Here is a 16,907-nt window from a genome sequence, read left to right as displayed (position 1 = left end):
AAATATATAATGACTGATTTTGATAATTAATTTTAGTGTGCAAATAACATTTTTGATTAGTCATACATATTGAATTAGCAGAATTCTTCAACCTCATAACTCTTAACAACTTAGTTGAAAAAGAAGCTATTCTTTATGGTCCTCACATAACTAACCAAAAAGACAAAGGTGGTTCCAACAGCAAATGTTTATAGTACGTTTATGCATTTTACAGCACTGAAATAAAGGCAATTTTCCAAGAATCTAATACTGCCATGAGTAAAATAAAAGTCTGATACACTTCAACTTTTACTTAAGAGTGTGTGTATATATATTATATAGAGCATATGATATATGTAAGGTGAAATGAGCAGATCAATAGAGAGATTTAGAGAGAGCAAATGGGGAAATAACAAATTTAAAAGTTTCTTACTCAACTCAGAATTTTTGCTACAAATGAACTGCAAAAAGAATTCCCACAACAGGGATATTTAAAAAGAGAGAAGAAAAAATGAAAAGAATGCCAAAAGAAAAAAAGACAACGGAGACACCAACTCCTAATATAACCTTAAGGGACCTACCAATTACTAGACCTAAAGCCCTACCCTTTTGACTTCCATAACCCCTCTTTTCTTCTTAAGTCCTCATTACAATCTTACCCTAACTGCTAAAATATGATCATCATAATCTATTGTTCCTATTCCCCCATTCCAACCCTGTACAAAAACCAATTAAAAGAAATGAAATATCAATAAGAAATAGCATAAGACCATGACTCTCTAAGAGGAAGGTAATGTAAAGAGAAATAATCTCTCCAATTAGGATCACTTCCCCCGCCCTCAAATGTACTCCAGGGTAAGGCTGCTGTTAGTGTTTGGAATGAGTTCTGGTGAGGCATCTGCATGATGATTTGCAAAACCGGATTTTTCAATGCCCTTGCATCTCATTTCAAGGACCTTCTTGTGGGAATTGGAGTGCACGGATGGGCAGAAAGTTGGACTGGCGGCTGGCCGGTACTCGGGGAAAAGCCGGCCGGACTTGTAGCGAACGCCGCATGCATTGCAGAGTGTTTTTGGCCCCATTGGCCCTGCCCTCCACTGAGGTGTCTTGGTGATCTCACAATGCATGCATTTCCTAACTGGCTGTGAAGCATTCTGGTTTGAATCATCAGCTTGGCCTAGTGATGGAGGCGTCACCTTGATTTTCTTCTTCTTCTTGGGTTCCCCGGAAACTTGCTTCGGCATCTTCATGACCGGTTGAGACTCGGCAACATTCTCGGAATCCGAGTAGGCCTTGGTGGCCGAGATGACATTTGGCTGCATGTTTTCCCCAACAAAGGATGAGGCAGGGGAGATGAGCTGCATGGCCGGACGAGGATTGAATGTCGCCGGGCGTGGACGCTTGCTGCGTGCACGCCCACACGGCACAGGGATGTAAACCTCCGGGCTGCGAGGCGGCACCTTGCTGCCCGAGCATGAGCTGCTGCTCTCCAGGACAGAAACCGGGCTGGATGTTTGGAATTGGTTGTGAGCAGAGTCATCCTTCGTGGTGCAGGATGGCTGCTCCACCTTCTTCATGGTGAGGCTCCCACCGGAGAAAGAGTCCTCCACAAAATTGGACAGCCATTCCAATTGGACAATGTCCTCGTACTGAAACAAATTCACAAACACATTGATCAAAACCATATCCAATCACATAACATATTTATTTTTAATCCTAATACATTCACAATTGACAATTCAACTAATGCGTAAACAACTAAGTATGGAGCACTTTAGTTGTCTTCATTTCTTTTTTAATTTTTCAATAGTAATAAGCTCTCCTACAAGTGTTAAGCTCTTTCTCTAAAAAAAAAAAGAAAAAAAAAAGAAAAACCAAGTATGGAATCAAATCATAGGCCTAGGCCATACCAAAAAAGAATGTCACATGCTAAGCTATTCAAATTGAATTTGAAGAATATGAATTTGTGCTTATGTACCAAAAAAGCATAATCATCAAGCATGGGTTGCTAGTTGCTACAACTAGCTAGAGCAACTCAGCAACCACTCTCTTCCAATCTTTATTATTTATTTATTGTGATTATTATTCGTCACATCACGTGATCGTCACATGCTAAATCACGTGATACTCAATAATGATGACCCAAATAATTTAGACAAAGCAACCGCAACGGAGGGTACAGACGATGTGACATGCCACATGTCACCGACAAAACCAAGTGTCCGTTTAAAATGTCAAAAATGTCCTCCTCTGATAATATTTAAAATTTTTTAAATTAGTAGAGATAATAATTTTTAAATTTTAAAAACTTCATCAATGGACAAGCTTTAACGAAATAAACAAAAACTATTTTGTTCCCATCACAACAATATTTGGAAGTACCTGTTTCAGTGTCACCAAATTCCAATTTAATTCAAAACTTAGATAAAACCAAAAAACGAAACAAAATAAAAAATTGAACTACTCAAACGAAGATATTAAACCGGGAGCGTTTGATATAATTACTTGCCAGGTCATGGAATTCATGTGAAAAGCGACAATTTTATTTTATTTTATTTTTTTAATTTAAAATAAAAGAAATATTAGAAACGCAGATAAAACTACGTCGTTTAGGGCAACTCACCGGAACTGAAAGCTCCGCCGAGAGGTCTGAGGCGCTGTTGCGGGAAAACACCGAGTCGGAGCCGGGGAACGAGTCGGTCTCCGGAGGCCATATACTGGCGAGCGAGTTGCAGTTCCCGGCGGCTGCGGCGGCGGGAAATGCGGCGGCTCCGGCACCGTCGACGTCTTCGACGGGGAAGTCGAGGAGGTCGTCGATGTGATCGAAGAAGTTGCCGCAGTCTAGCTCGTCCATGAAGTTTGGTCCAACCATTTTCTCTGCAACGGAGAGATTTTTTTCCTGAGAAAATTTGAGAGAAAAAGAAAAGGAAAAGGAAAATCGGGTGAGAACTGAGAAAACGAGTAAGAGTATATTGTTATTATAGAAGCAATTGTTGAATGGAGAAGCTTATTAATGGCGGCGCATGTTAGCAATTTGCTGTGACTGTGAATCATTTATTGCATTATTTCGAGAATTAAATAAATAATTTTCCTTGTTTAGGAAAATCATTGGAAAGAGACAGAAGGAGAAATAAAAAAAGTTTATAAAGAGAAAGCGGGTTTAATATTTTTATCATTTTTAATTATATATTTTTCCTTTTTTTTGCGAAATGAGAAAAGCCGAAATTGAAGATTTTGCAGCATCTGGATATGAATACAACTTTGAAAAGTTTCAAGTTTGAGAGGGGCGCACGTTAGTGGCAGCTGGTCCCAAAAGTAATAACCCACCAGCTTCAATTTGGTTCCATTTTATCCCAAAAATCACTTTTATTTTATATAATTTTCTTGAGGATAATGAACTCCATTTTCTGCCCCCACTATACTTGTTGAATTATTGAGCATGAAGTAGAATTAAACCTCAAATTCAAGTCCTATATACATAACCCAAAAAGGGAAAACAAAAGTGTAGGTTTAAGAAAACCACCCATTCCAATTGTTTGATGATATGCATGGGTTAAGGTTAAAAATGAAAAATTTGTGAATGGGGAGAATAATAATAAGGCATAGAGCCAAACCTGAAGCTACAAAAGGAAACTCCTTTGCTTGTGTATGTTAGCTCAAACTGAAAGGTGAAAGGAGAGAAAGAGTGTGTGTGAGTGAGGAGGAGGAGAGAGGTAGTTTTAGTCTTAGTTGTAGAAAGAGAAGAGAATGAGAGAGGGAGGAGAGAAGGAGGGGTTTTTGAAAGAAGAGAGAGGAGAATGAAGGAGGCTTAAAAGGGAACAAATGAAGGAAGGGGGGGTTATGAAGGCACAACACAAGACAAGACAAGAGAAAAGAAGAGAAAGAGGGTGGAGGAGCACTGGTAGGTGAGGCTCCTCCTTCATTGCTAGCTGTCTTTTACTATCCCTTCACTGTCTTGATGTTGAAGTCTTCTCTCTCTCTCTCTCTCTCTCTCTTCATATTACCCTCTTTGGCCCCACTTCTCTCTATCTCCTCCATTCACGGATATTCAATTCTTCCCATTCACTTGTCTTAACATTATAACTATTATTATTAACAAAGAGTTAATTAATTTGAATTAATCAATTAATTAGTTGATTAGTTATAGAAGGTTCAAATTTTGTACTATATTTGTTATATGTAATCTATTGACCGACGATAAATACTTAAATAAAATTTAAATTTACATACAATTACAAAAACTATTACTATTAATCCATGTATCATCTAAGCCAATGCTATGGTATATAGGAGTACAAAGCTTTAACGCAATATTTTTTTTTTCAAGTAATAAAGATTTGACTACATTTTTAGCATTACAAAGCCAACAAATAAAATAAAATAGGGGCTGGCTTTTTACTTTTTCATTGTTTGCGGAGAGTGCAACCACTGATTTGAGTTTGAGTTTGAACTTTGAAGATTATTATTGGTAGGGATAAAAACAAGGTAAAAAAAAAAAAAAAAAAGCTGAGAAACGCATAGAGGCTTTGCATAAATAGGAAGAAGAAATGTGTGCCCACATTGGATGTGTCAGGCCTTTAACCGCCGTTGTTTCAGACACACTGTTTCTTTCTTTCTTTTTCATTAACCTCAAAAACATAGTACTACTATTACTATAATTATACAGTAACTGCATTTTTTTCATTTTCATAATTAATTATTGTCTTATTTACCACTGCATAGGGAGCAGTAAAGTGTGAGTAGTATCGTAAAATGTCCAAAAAGTCAGAGTTTCTGACTTCGCTTGAAGCGCGTGACATACACGCAAAGTGTGCTACTTACCAGTTTTTGGTTTCGGAGGGTCCAGAATTCGATGATTCCTCTGTCCACTATTCTACTCTACGTGGTAATCTTGGATAGGGTATTTTATTAATTAAATATTTACGCGCTTGCCACCCCAAAATTATAATAATAATAATATTAAATATTTACGTGTGTTAGCCAAAGTTTACGCGCTCGCCAGTGTTATCTTTGATTTTGCAAATTACAGCTTTCATTTTTCTTTAAATTATTGACTTTTCCGAATTATGGTAGAGCATTCCTTTTGTGCATGGAAAAATCCTTTCTTTTACTATGTTACGAAATCGAAGGTAGTGACAATTATGAAAATTAGTCACCGTACAAATTTGAATGCAAAAGAGAAAATTCAATCAAGAATTTTGGATATATGTCCAAATTAAAAATTCCGTGTTTTCAGCCATATACGCCCAAAAAAGAGTTCTAGATACTCTTTTTCTGTCATTTTATATCAATTTGAATACTTCGGCAGTTTCTCTTTTCAGCACCCTGGTTTTCTATTTTCGAAACACTCATTTTTCTATTATCAAATGCTTATTTTGGTTACATTATATTGGATTTTTAAAAGATTAATTAATTAAATTCTATGTTTATACTTCTATCTTGTTTTAAAATTATTTATATTTTTATATTTCATTACTTATTTCGTTTATATTGAATATAAAATAGTATACGTATATTAAGTTTATCTCATTTACGATAGCACGTGTAAAATATATATATCTTAGATTTAATGTAAACAAAATACGTAAAAAATAAAAAAAATCAAAATAATTTAATATATATATATAATTTAATTTAGTTGCTATAAAAAATCTCATTATATTTGTTATGGCACATTTTTTGAGTGTCATTTCTATGTTACACCTCGTGCGTGCAATTCTTAATTATGAATATTGTGATTTTTAAAATCAAAATTTATATCGTGTAGGAATTAAGACAATTTTATTTATATGGAATATATGGGAAAAAAAGATAATATATATTCTTACGAAAAAAAGATAAATGCCATACAAATGTAATTAATTAGTTCAACGGGTCTCATTTTCTCAGTCACGGTATATTTACTTCATAAGATAATATAATAGGCAAATTGTTTCAAACTTATCTTCATAGCTTTGACTAAAAATTTAAGTGCTTTAATTGCAAAATGTATAATTCCAATAAATGCTGCTGTGTATTTGTGTAATGATACAAATATATTTTAATTGGGTCTAGATAATTTGGCATGTTCAGTTTCAACGCGTGAAATTATATTTTCAGGAATATATTTTTTAGGCATATTATATGTATAATTGTTGGATGTGTTGTAAAACTTGTTTGTCTAATATTAAGAAAACTTAATTTTTTTAGATTTTAAGGAATAAAATAAAGACCTGTTTAATATATAATATATATTTATTTTTTCTATTTTAATAATACTTCTCTAAATTCTTGGTATTACCCGTAATAAGGAGGTATAAATATTGTGACAAAATTTTACTACATATTTTTTACTCTTTAAAAAATTATTTTAACAAGTTTGGTTCTAGCTATATTAATAATAAGTGCAATATTAAAAATGTGACACCCTAAATGAGTCAAACACATTTTAATTATTAGTTCCATGCATGAAGGACTCAATTGGTTCTCAAATCTCAACCCGACTTGTTTATTATTATATAGCTATATTTTGTTCAACTATCTAATATAATTTCCGTATTATAAGAAAAATATTGAGTATCATTAAATTTATTAAAAAAAAAATCTATTTGTAATATGTTTATCATCGAAATTATTATTAAAATAAATTTAATGATATAAATTTTAATAGTAATTATTTATCGACAAATTTTTTTATTTGTCGTTAATTACTATCAGAAAATTTTCACTAATAATTTAACCATAAGATTTATCCAACAGTAAATTCAACAATAATATATTATTAATTAATAATTAATAATTAAATTAATATTTATCGACAGATTTATTCAGTGATAAATTCAACATTAAATTTTAATTTTAATTTTTTTAAAAAATTGTTTAAAAATTTATATATAATTTTAAATATTTAAATTTAATAATTTTTAAACTAATAAATTAAAAAATACAACACTAATTAACTCACAAAACAATTAACTCAGATAATAATAAATTTAAAAAATTGAAAACAATAAACAATAAGTCAATAAAATGTTTAATGGCCTCGATAATAAATCAGACAATTAACAACAATCAACTAATTAACTTAAAAAATTTAGAGGGTATATTAACATTTAACCATCAAGCTATATAAATCAAATTCCATCCTTATATATCCTATCATAATCCATGTCTAAAATTAAAATACTAAAATCTCAAGCTACAAATACAATACTAATAACTAATTAAGTTCAATATTTTAAGAAATAAACAAGGGCTACAAATTAGATGGATAAATTAAAAGTGGTTACTAACAAGGAGGAGAAGGTCAGAGAGAGAGTGGTTCGAAAATGAAGGAGGAGAGGGGTTGCGGTTTGAATTTAGGGCAAAATTACTGTTGGATTTATCAGTAAATAAATTTGACAGTAATACTTTGCAAATGACCAAAACACAGTGTTGCACTAATTTAGATTAGACTAGCGGATTTATCCGTCGATAATGATCACGCCATTTTTTTTTTCACTCCAATTATAACCGGCGAATTTATCGTTGAAAAACTAAATCCAATGATAATCTTTTTATCAAACAAATTTATTGTCAAATTCGTCGGTAAATTCACTGCTAATGTCCGACATTAATTCGACGATAAATGCAACAGTTTTAGCATTTTTCTTGCAGTGTCAATTCAACCCATTCAAATTTACTAGCAAAATTTAAAAGTTTTGATTTGTAAGGTATTTTTGCGTAATAAGCCTATTAGTAAGTATAATTCGTCCTATTTAATGATTGATTTTTCTTTTGTCTGAAGTGGAATAAGTATATGTTAATTATAAGAGAAATCAAATTGTGTGTACTTACAAAAATATTCTGACACTAAAGTAAATAAGAAAAATAAGAGATGAATATAATGTTATTCAGGATGAATAACGTACTTTTTTTTGTTTTATTTTTTTTATAATGTTTAAATTCGAATATGTTATATTGTAGTTACTAAGTTGATCTATTATTGTGGAGTTATTGAAAATGTTAGCCTAATTTTATAATAATCAAACGTTATTTGAACTTATATCAAAATATCTATTAAAAAAGAAAAATGCATATCTTTAATTTAATATGTTTTATTTATATAATTTCGATTTAGAAGTAAAGTACGTCGAGACATTAATAATAGAAAATAAGATATACAAATATATGAATTATTTATGACACCCAATCAAAATAAGTATATTTATTGAATTATATGGTCACATGCAACCTACCTAAAGATTGAACTTATGTCCTAAAAATAGTTAGAACCAAACCCACTTGATGATAGATAATTTTAATCTCCAATCAAAGCTTAGCTTATGCTTATATTTGGCCTGACATTACACAGTGTTCTTGAAATCCCAAGCTCATCATAGTCAATTAAAATTTCATAATGAAATCGTATCCCTATAAAATGTGCTAGCTAGTTAAGTCAACCAATGAAAATAACACGCCAAAATAATAATTAGTGTTAAAAATAAATAAATAAATAAAAAGTCTAGGGTCAACAACTTTTTTAAATTTTAGCCAGTATGTAACTAACAAAAAAAAAATGAGTCATTGGATAAAATCTCACACTAATCTCACACCATTAAAATCATCATTGATGACTATTTGATGGTTACAAATCATAAAAGTTGCTGACCTCCTACCACTCCTCATAAATAAAACTTGTTACTTTAATCTGCGTAATTCATTCTTACGAATTATTTTTACATGTAAATTTTGCATTTGATTTTTTATTTAGTAAAAAAAAGGCAAAAGAAAATAAAAGTTAAAAAATAAGAAAAGAAAAAGGTTAACAAAAGTGACTGCATAACTGAAGTGTGTTTGGTTTGGGCCAAATAGAAATGATGGGTTCACATACACTCACATTCTATCTTCAACTTTAATTTCATCTCTATCTTTAACGTATTATTTTATTTTTATTTTTGGCCCTTAACTACCTTGACTTACACTCTTTGAATCAATCCCTTAAAAAATACTCACCCTTTAAAAAAAAAAAAAAAAACTGTTAAAAAAGGGGAAGTAGAACTGATCAAGGGGACACTGTGTGTGTGGTAGTGCAGTGGTGCTGTTTCCATATTCATCCTTTAATTTCTTTAACTAACTTGAGTTGCACTCTATGAATCTCTTTCTTCTAAAAGACTTCTACTTCAACCGAAGAAAAAATTAAGGGAAAATAATTATTGGTTCAAAACCCAATTTAGATTTTCAGAGTCAAGAGTTAGGCTTATTAGCAATCAATATAATCAATCATCCCTAAACTAATAATATATAGCAGCCCTTAATGTTTGTTGAAAAAACAACCGAGTTTGATATATATGTATTTTATAAAATTTGGTAAAGTTAAATGAGTGCAATCTAAGGTATTAATCTAAAAATATCTAAAATAAATATCAGTCCGATTACACTAACACCATAACAGTGCACCTTACCCCACCCTGCTTTTGGAATTGACAATTTTGACATAAAAATTTTGTTTCTTATTAACTGTGGTTGGTTATGATGATTTGAGAATGATAATAAACAAAAAATCAAACTTATATTATTTTAATATATAATTGCTTATTTATAATATTATTTATGTCAACATTTATTTATGTTTATATAATTTAATTAAAAATAATTGTAATTGTTTTTGTGTTGTTTTGTTATTATTATTCCATCTAGATATGTAATTATTTTATGATATATTTAATGTTTTAAACTAATAATAATAATAATAATAATAATGTTTAATTATTCTGTTTAGTCTGTTGGTCCTATAGTTTTGTGAAAGTTTTAATTAGATTTTTATATATTTTTTTTTAATTGGTTCTCTGCACTAATTTTTTTTTTGCAATTAAATCTCCCTTAATAGTAATTGGTTTAATTTTATAAGGACCCAATTAAAAAAAAAAAGAATTGATACAGGGGCCTAAATAAAAGGAAAAAAAAGTGTAGGGATCCAATTAAAAAAAATTAGTACAAGGACTCAATTAAAAAAAATATAGGGACCTAATTGAAAATTTTACGAAACTATAGAAACTAGCAGAGTAATTAAACATAATAATAATAATAATAATAATAATAATAATAATAATAATAATAATAATAATAGTTCTATCAAGATTACCGAGATAGAGAAAGAGAAAAAAAATGGTTTTGTTTGTTCTGGTATATTTCAACACGCTTATACGCTAAAATACAACTATTGTACACTTTTTGACTTCACATTGCAAAATATGATTCATGTTATATATATGTTTAATTATTTATTTGAAGTTTATCCTTTCCCTTCTTTCTCTTATTAAAATATCGAGTAGTTTTTTGTATTAAAAAATGGAATTAATTATTAAACCATGGAAAGGTTAATCTATTTTTCTTTAGGAAAAAAAAAATAGAATACATGTGATGAAGGTCTAAACCTTAAAGTTGCACCGACGCTCTTATCGGTTATATATCACTCCATCACAAGTTGAGGTTCATAATTAATAAGGTCACATCTCTCTGTCCAAAAATTTAACAAATTTGAACAATGTTTATACCTTTTTTTTTTTACAAGAGTATCGGACTAATATATAGTAATAATAAAAAATAAAAATAATTATGTGTGTGTCGGTAGAAGGAGCATAATGTGATCTAATATGTACTTGTACGAATTTGAATGGCACATGGGTTCATATTCCCTTATTGTGTGAGCATGCATCATATACTATATGATAAACAAAGAATTAATGCTAATGATTTCCTAAAAAAAGGAAAAATGTTCAGCACATATGTGACCCCATATATTTTGTTTATTTTGTGCATGCTAATTAATTAACAAATTGCTAATGTAATAGCTATATACTATTTATCCAATTTCCTGAACGAAGCAAATTCACATGTGCATGTGACGTACTGACCCTCCCAAATAGTAAATACTAATAAGTACAAAATTTTACACTTCAATCATTTGGAATTTTTATTACTTATGCATCAATTGTTTATTGGTCGCTATCTATATGAAATAATTGAGTTCAATTGCTTGATGTCCTCTGTAATACATTAGTCTTATTGTATTCCACAAGTTTTTTTTTTTTTTTTGAGGAATTAATTGGCTTATGTTGTAGAACAAATGAATTTGCAAATGTTAATCTCGAAGGCCCAGCACATTATTATATTTACAACAATAATTAGCTCATTTGCGTTTCTTTTCTTTTGATAATTATTTAGTTTGCACAATTTTACATATATTACATTTATATATTATCGTTAACAAAAATGCTATACTATTTGTATAATAAAATAAATCACTAAAATCAGCCACTAATGTATTTGTGTATAAATACATGTGTGATTTAATTTATTTTTAATGTGTATTTATATTTTAACATATATTTTATACTAGTGGCTACTTTTAGTGTACATGTAACATAACTTATAATTACCTTCTTATCTTATTAATAACAAGTTGACGATAAATGGAACGTGAATAAACTATTTATGTGAAAATATAATTAAATGTCCTAAATTCAAAACTAGTTTATTTTATGTATATAACAATTTATTGATAAAAATAAATTTTTAATAAAGCTCAAATTAGTGCCATATTAAGGGAGACGGAGAAATAAAAAAAAATTACGAACTTAATTTAATTTATTGGCTAATTCTTGTATATTAAGTCTTGGCCAACAATGTTTTTTACATCTTAAAAATTTCATATTTTAAACTATTAATTTAAGGAATAACATATATAAATTACTCCCGTGACCAGTAATTTGTAGTATAGTTGGTATTATATATACACTCATAGACTTTTTTCAAATTTATTTAAACATTTTTGTGAAATCTTTATTAAGTCAAATGACTTATAGTTATAAGAAATGTAATTAAATTTAGTCTAAGACAAAAATATTAAATTTTTTTATTGATAAATAAATATTATGCATAAAATTACACATAAATTTTCCCAGACAAAAAAAAAAAAGTGATGAGGTGGCATTTTCCGGCGAGATGAGCGGGCAGAGCGTGCAAGCAAGTAGTAGAAAGAAAGAAGGCTTTTAAATTACATTACTTAACCTTAGCCCCTTCCTTAAGCACCCATCTTCATTCTCGTGGGTGGGTCCCACGCTGCATGTTCCACACGTTCATCAACGTGGCGTTCAGGGACCCACCCCTATCTTCTGTGGACCCCACCCATGGAACGAACCCTACCCTCCTTCCAGCTGAGCTGGCTTGTGTGTGCGCGCAAGTGTCTTTGTTCCTCTCCCGCACGTGACTCCCGGACCTACTCACGTGGCCCTGCTCTCCACATTTTTCTACTTTCATTCGTCACTCTTGCGTATCACCTACTGCCACGTGTTCTTTGACTTTTGCCTCAAACCAAGTAGCCAAGTACCATATCTTCTTTCTTTCTTGGGCCATATTTCGGCTTTCTTCTCCTCTTTTGCTTCCAGAAGAAAAAGGAGTGCTACTATGATTTTTTCCCCCTCTTATGAATTAAAAGTTTTTAAAGTGAAAATTGTTAATTATTAAGGTTTTAACAGTGCTGTTATATTAATCATTAACAAAATTAAACCATTCTTTATAAGGTGATTATTAGAATACTTAGAATAAAACATAAATAAATTACTCTAATCTAAATATCTAATATATCGTACTGTCATTAATCTTTTTATAAATATTAAATTTATGAATTTTCTCCATATAGATAGATAGAAAATATCCTAATTATTCATTTACAACCCTAAAGCATATTTTATAAACATTTAAACAATTTTTTACGTTATATATATAATAATTAATATTCAATTCCGTTAGATAATTAATAAAGATCTAGTTAACAATAAGTCAACAAGTATTTTTAAATTATATTTTATACTAATTAATTAATAATTATTTAAATTTTATTTTTTAAAAAATATAAATTAATGATTATTAATTGTAGTTATTTAAAGTTAGTTAGTTAGTAGTTGTTTATCTATACTAATTAATATTTTCAAAGAATATTGTGTAAATTTGGTTACCGAGGTAGGGTTATAAATAAAACTCAAGACATACACTTGAAATCGTAGCATGACTTCCAACTTTGCAATATGTATAATATATATATACGAAATTTTAAATTTGTAAATAAAAAATAACATATGTGATTTGTTAACAAACTTTGAGTTATTAATAAGAAAATTTTGTTTATTTTAATTTTCTTTTGTATGGTACAGTTGAAAGATATTTGGGTGCATAATCATGTGGTGGTAGGGCCCACGTCGTACCTAAACAAGGTTTGAGACAATGTGATATCTCAGGGACTTTTGTGGGTCATGACGCGTACGATGCTGCCCCACAAATCAATCCTTAATTTAGGACAATCATCATAACTTAAAATCATTCTTAATTAATTAATTTGTTTAGCAAACATATGGAAATGGAACAAACAAAATGAACAAGAGGGGCAATTAGTTGTCCTCTGAAGGATACTTCATACTTGTAAGTATTGACTATCTTCAACATCAATTTGTTAATTTAATCATAAAGCATGTGACAAGTTTAATTTACCACAAGCTTAAAGTGTTTTTTTTTTTTTTCAAACTCAGATAATTCCATTCATAAAATAAAGAAACATACAGGTGTTTATATATGGGATAAATAAAAGAAATATCAAATTTCTAACACTCTACTATAAAAGTAATATTATATAATAATCTAATAAGAGAGATAAAAAAATAACGTACTCATCAATTAGAAAGTGAGAATTTGTTGAAATTCTTTTTGTAACTTCAAAATTGACGCCATTATTTCTTTCACACTAGTTGATACATTATCAAAGATGAACCTATTTCTAGTCTTCCATAAGGACCGGTTCAAAATCACCGTCATCATTATCTGAGAGGAGCTATTGGGTTGGGTACGCAAGACTCCCATTCTCAAGTTCCACTCAACATAGAAATCAGAGTCTTCGGTGCTCCTTCTAGTAGCCGGTAAGCCTATTTTTGACCAAATTTCCTTTGATTTTACACAATGGAAGATGCAAAGATTGATTGTTTCTGAAAATTATAGGCACCTTCGGCAGATAAGTTGAATCGATGAGATGCGATGATGAAGCTTTGCAGCACTGGAAGCTTTTCATGGAAGCTCCTTCAGAGAAAAATCTTAATCTTCCCTGGAATTTTCAGCTTCCACAGTTCTCGCCACCAATTTCGTTGCCTCATAATCTCTGGACAAAATTCAATGGGAGGATGCGAGAATCCATAAGTCACACGGTACCCAGTACTCACTTCATACAAATCACTTTTATTAAGGGCCCAATAAATTTTATCTTCTCCACTCCCAATTGTTGTTGTTAGCACACGCTAACTAGTGTCCTCAGAAAAAATACTTCTAATTAGAGTTTGATTCCACTGACCATTAGAAAGTATAAAGTCTTTGACCATCAAGAGTAGTTGATTTTGTAGATTAGAAGTTTCAGATGAAGAAACAACATAAGGATGTGGAGGAGCAAGCCAATGATCACTGAAGATTCGGATACTGGATCTATCACCAACTCGCCAAACCAGCCCCTTTTCAAGAACCTTACACCCTTCCAATATGCTACGTCATCCCCACGAAGGTACTGTTCCGATCTCTGCATTCATTATAGAACTGTATCGAAAATATTTACCTTTGAGGAGTCTAGTTAAGAATGGTTGTGGTTGAGAGACAACTTTCCAACATTATTTTGCTAATAGCACCAAATTCTGAGCCCTTAGGTCCTTAAAATCTAGTCCACTTTCCAATTTCGGTCTTGTTATAGTATCCCAACTAACCCATGCCATTTTTCATTTTGTACCTTTTTTACCCCACCAAAATTGAAAGAGTATGTTGTGAATCTCCCTAATTAAAGTGTTAGGAAGACGGAAACATGATAATGAATAAATTGGGATAGCCTCCCCAATAGTTTTGATTAGAACATGCCTGCCTGCAGAGGAGAGAAATTTTCTTTTCCACCCTTGAACTCACTTCCTCACCTTGTCCTTGATTTCTTCGAAGGTGGCCTTTTTTTATTTTTTGACTGTAGATGGAAGACCCAAATATTTATCCTGTGCACCAATATGATCAATTTCCAATTTGCGAGCCAGTAGTAATCGAGCAGCGGGAGGAGTATTATTACTAAAGAATAGAGCTAATTTATGCAAATTAATTTTTTGACTACTAAACTCCTCGTATGACCAAAGAAGATTGAGAATATTTTCACAATTATTTTCTGACGCTTTGCAAAAAAGGATTGAGTCATCCGCAAACAATAAATAATTAAAAGTAGGACATCTTTGGTTGATCTGAATACCTTCAATGAGACTGTTTTGCTCTGCCTTATTTAGCAAAAAGGATAATCCTTCTGCATAGAAAAGAAAAAGATATGGAGATAGAGGGTCTCCTTGACAGATACCTCTATTTGGTTTAAAAAAATCAAAAGGTTGACCTTCAACAACGATAGAGTAAGAAACTGTAGTCACTACCTCCTATATCCAACCAATCCACCTAGATTCAAATCTCAACTTCTCCAAAATGAACCAACGAAAATGCCACTCAACACGATCATAGGCTTTGCTCTAATCTAATTTAACAGCCATTTCACTCGATAGGTCCCTCTTCTTTGTATTTAGTTAGTGCATACATTTATGAGCGACTAGGACATTGTCTGAAATCAATCTAGCCTTAATGAAGGCACTTTGATTAGGGCTGATCAGCAAAATTATAAATTTCTGTAGTTGATGGACTAGTACTTTAGAAATAATTTTATACACAACTGAGGAAAGGCTGATGGGTCTAACCTGTGTCATATCCTTTGCATTAAGAATCTTACGAATGAGATAGATTTGTGTATGATTGAAGTTCTTTAGTAGTCTACCACTGACAAAGAAACAGCGGGCAGCCTTAAAAACATCCTCCTCTACTAAACTCCAGTAGAATTGAAAGAATTTAGTCGTAAATCCATCATCACCAAGGGCGCTCTGGGGGTGAACACTAAAGACTGCACGTTTTACTTCATCAAAACTGATCGGTCTAGTTAATTTTCTGTTCATGATTGCTGAAACTTTGGTTTCAAAATCTTCGAATGCATGTGCCGGATTAGTTTGGTTAATCGATGTGAAGATATCCTTGAAGTATGTTTCAGCTACTTGTGCAATTTCCTCACGGGTGGTAGCATACGTACCATCATTCTTTTCAATTTCCAAATTTTATTTATCCGGATTCTGGATTGGAATGATTGGTGAAAGAAACTTGTATTTCTGTCCCCTTCTTTTAGCCACTTTACACGAGATTTTTTCCTCCAATAGCTTTCCTCCCTAAAGTAAGCATCCTCAAGTTTATTTTTCAAGGCTTCAACTTGTTCTCCCCCTGTAATACCCTCCTCTCTGAGAATTTAAAGCTGAAATGTGAGTTCACCAATGTTCTTTTTTGAATTAGATTTGTTCTGTGCTGCCATTGAACAATATGGTGCCTACAATGCTTCAATTTTTTAGCCAAAACAAACATTGTTGAGCCATCCACCAATTCTTTCCAAACTTCAGTGATAATTACCCGAATTTCTTCTAAACCACACTATCTCTCCTGAAACTTAAACCTCGAATTAGATTTTTCTATGACCAGATTTGTATCAAGGAGGATAGACGCATGATCTGAACCGTTTTCTGCGATTCGAGATAGCGAGGCTGGTGGCGATCTACTAATTGTTTGTAAGTGCACGGCCAAGCCGCTTCCTGATTTGGTCCTGCCCTTGTCGCCTATTAGTCCAGGTGAACCTTCTCCCAATCATACTCAAGTCCTTCAGTCCACCACCATCAATAAAATTCACAAATTCAGAAATATATCAAATTGATTTTAACCCCCCTCATTCCTTCTCATCGAGACTCACTATAGCATTAAAATCACTCATAATTATAACTTTTTCAAAGAAATCTTGTACAAAAGAGGAAAGTTCTGTGTATTGGGTAGACCGA

General features: G+C 31.4%; 1 protein-coding gene across 1 annotated transcript; it reads right to left on the bottom strand.

Moving 5' to 3' along the window:
* Positions 1–381: 381 nt before the first annotated feature.
* On the bottom strand, positions 382–4,039 carry LOC112779876 (GATA transcription factor 8). Its single transcript, XM_025824230.3, has 3 exons — positions 3,594–4,039; positions 2,603–2,878; positions 382–1,628 (listed from the first exon to the last, which is right to left on the bottom strand). Exons 2-3 carry the CDS (start codon positions 2,849–2,851, stop codon positions 819–821), a joined length of 1,059 nt encoding a protein of 352 aa, XP_025680015.1. The 5' UTR covers positions 2,852–2,878; positions 3,594–4,039; the 3' UTR covers positions 382–818.
* Positions 4,040–16,907: the final 12,868 nt, after the last annotated feature.

Source organism: Arachis hypogaea, chromosome 19 (assembly GCF_003086295.3).
Source record: "Arachis hypogaea cultivar Tifrunner chromosome 19, arahy.Tifrunner.gnm2.J5K5, whole genome shotgun sequence".
NCBI lineage: Eukaryota > Viridiplantae > Streptophyta > Magnoliopsida > Fabales > Fabaceae > Arachis > Arachis hypogaea.
This window is presented reverse-complemented; position numbering and strand designations above follow the sequence as displayed.

Excerpts from the sequence above, each read along its gene's own strand:
- LOC112779876 (XM_025824230.3), bottom strand. The coding sequence starts at position 2,851 with ATGGTTGGACCAAACTTCATGGACGAGCTAGACTGCGGCAACTTCTTC. Across the intron at positions 1,629-2,602 it reads CGGCGGAGCTTTCAGTTCCG|TACGAGGACATTGTCCAATT; the intron begins GTGAGTTGCCCT and ends AATTTGTTTCAG.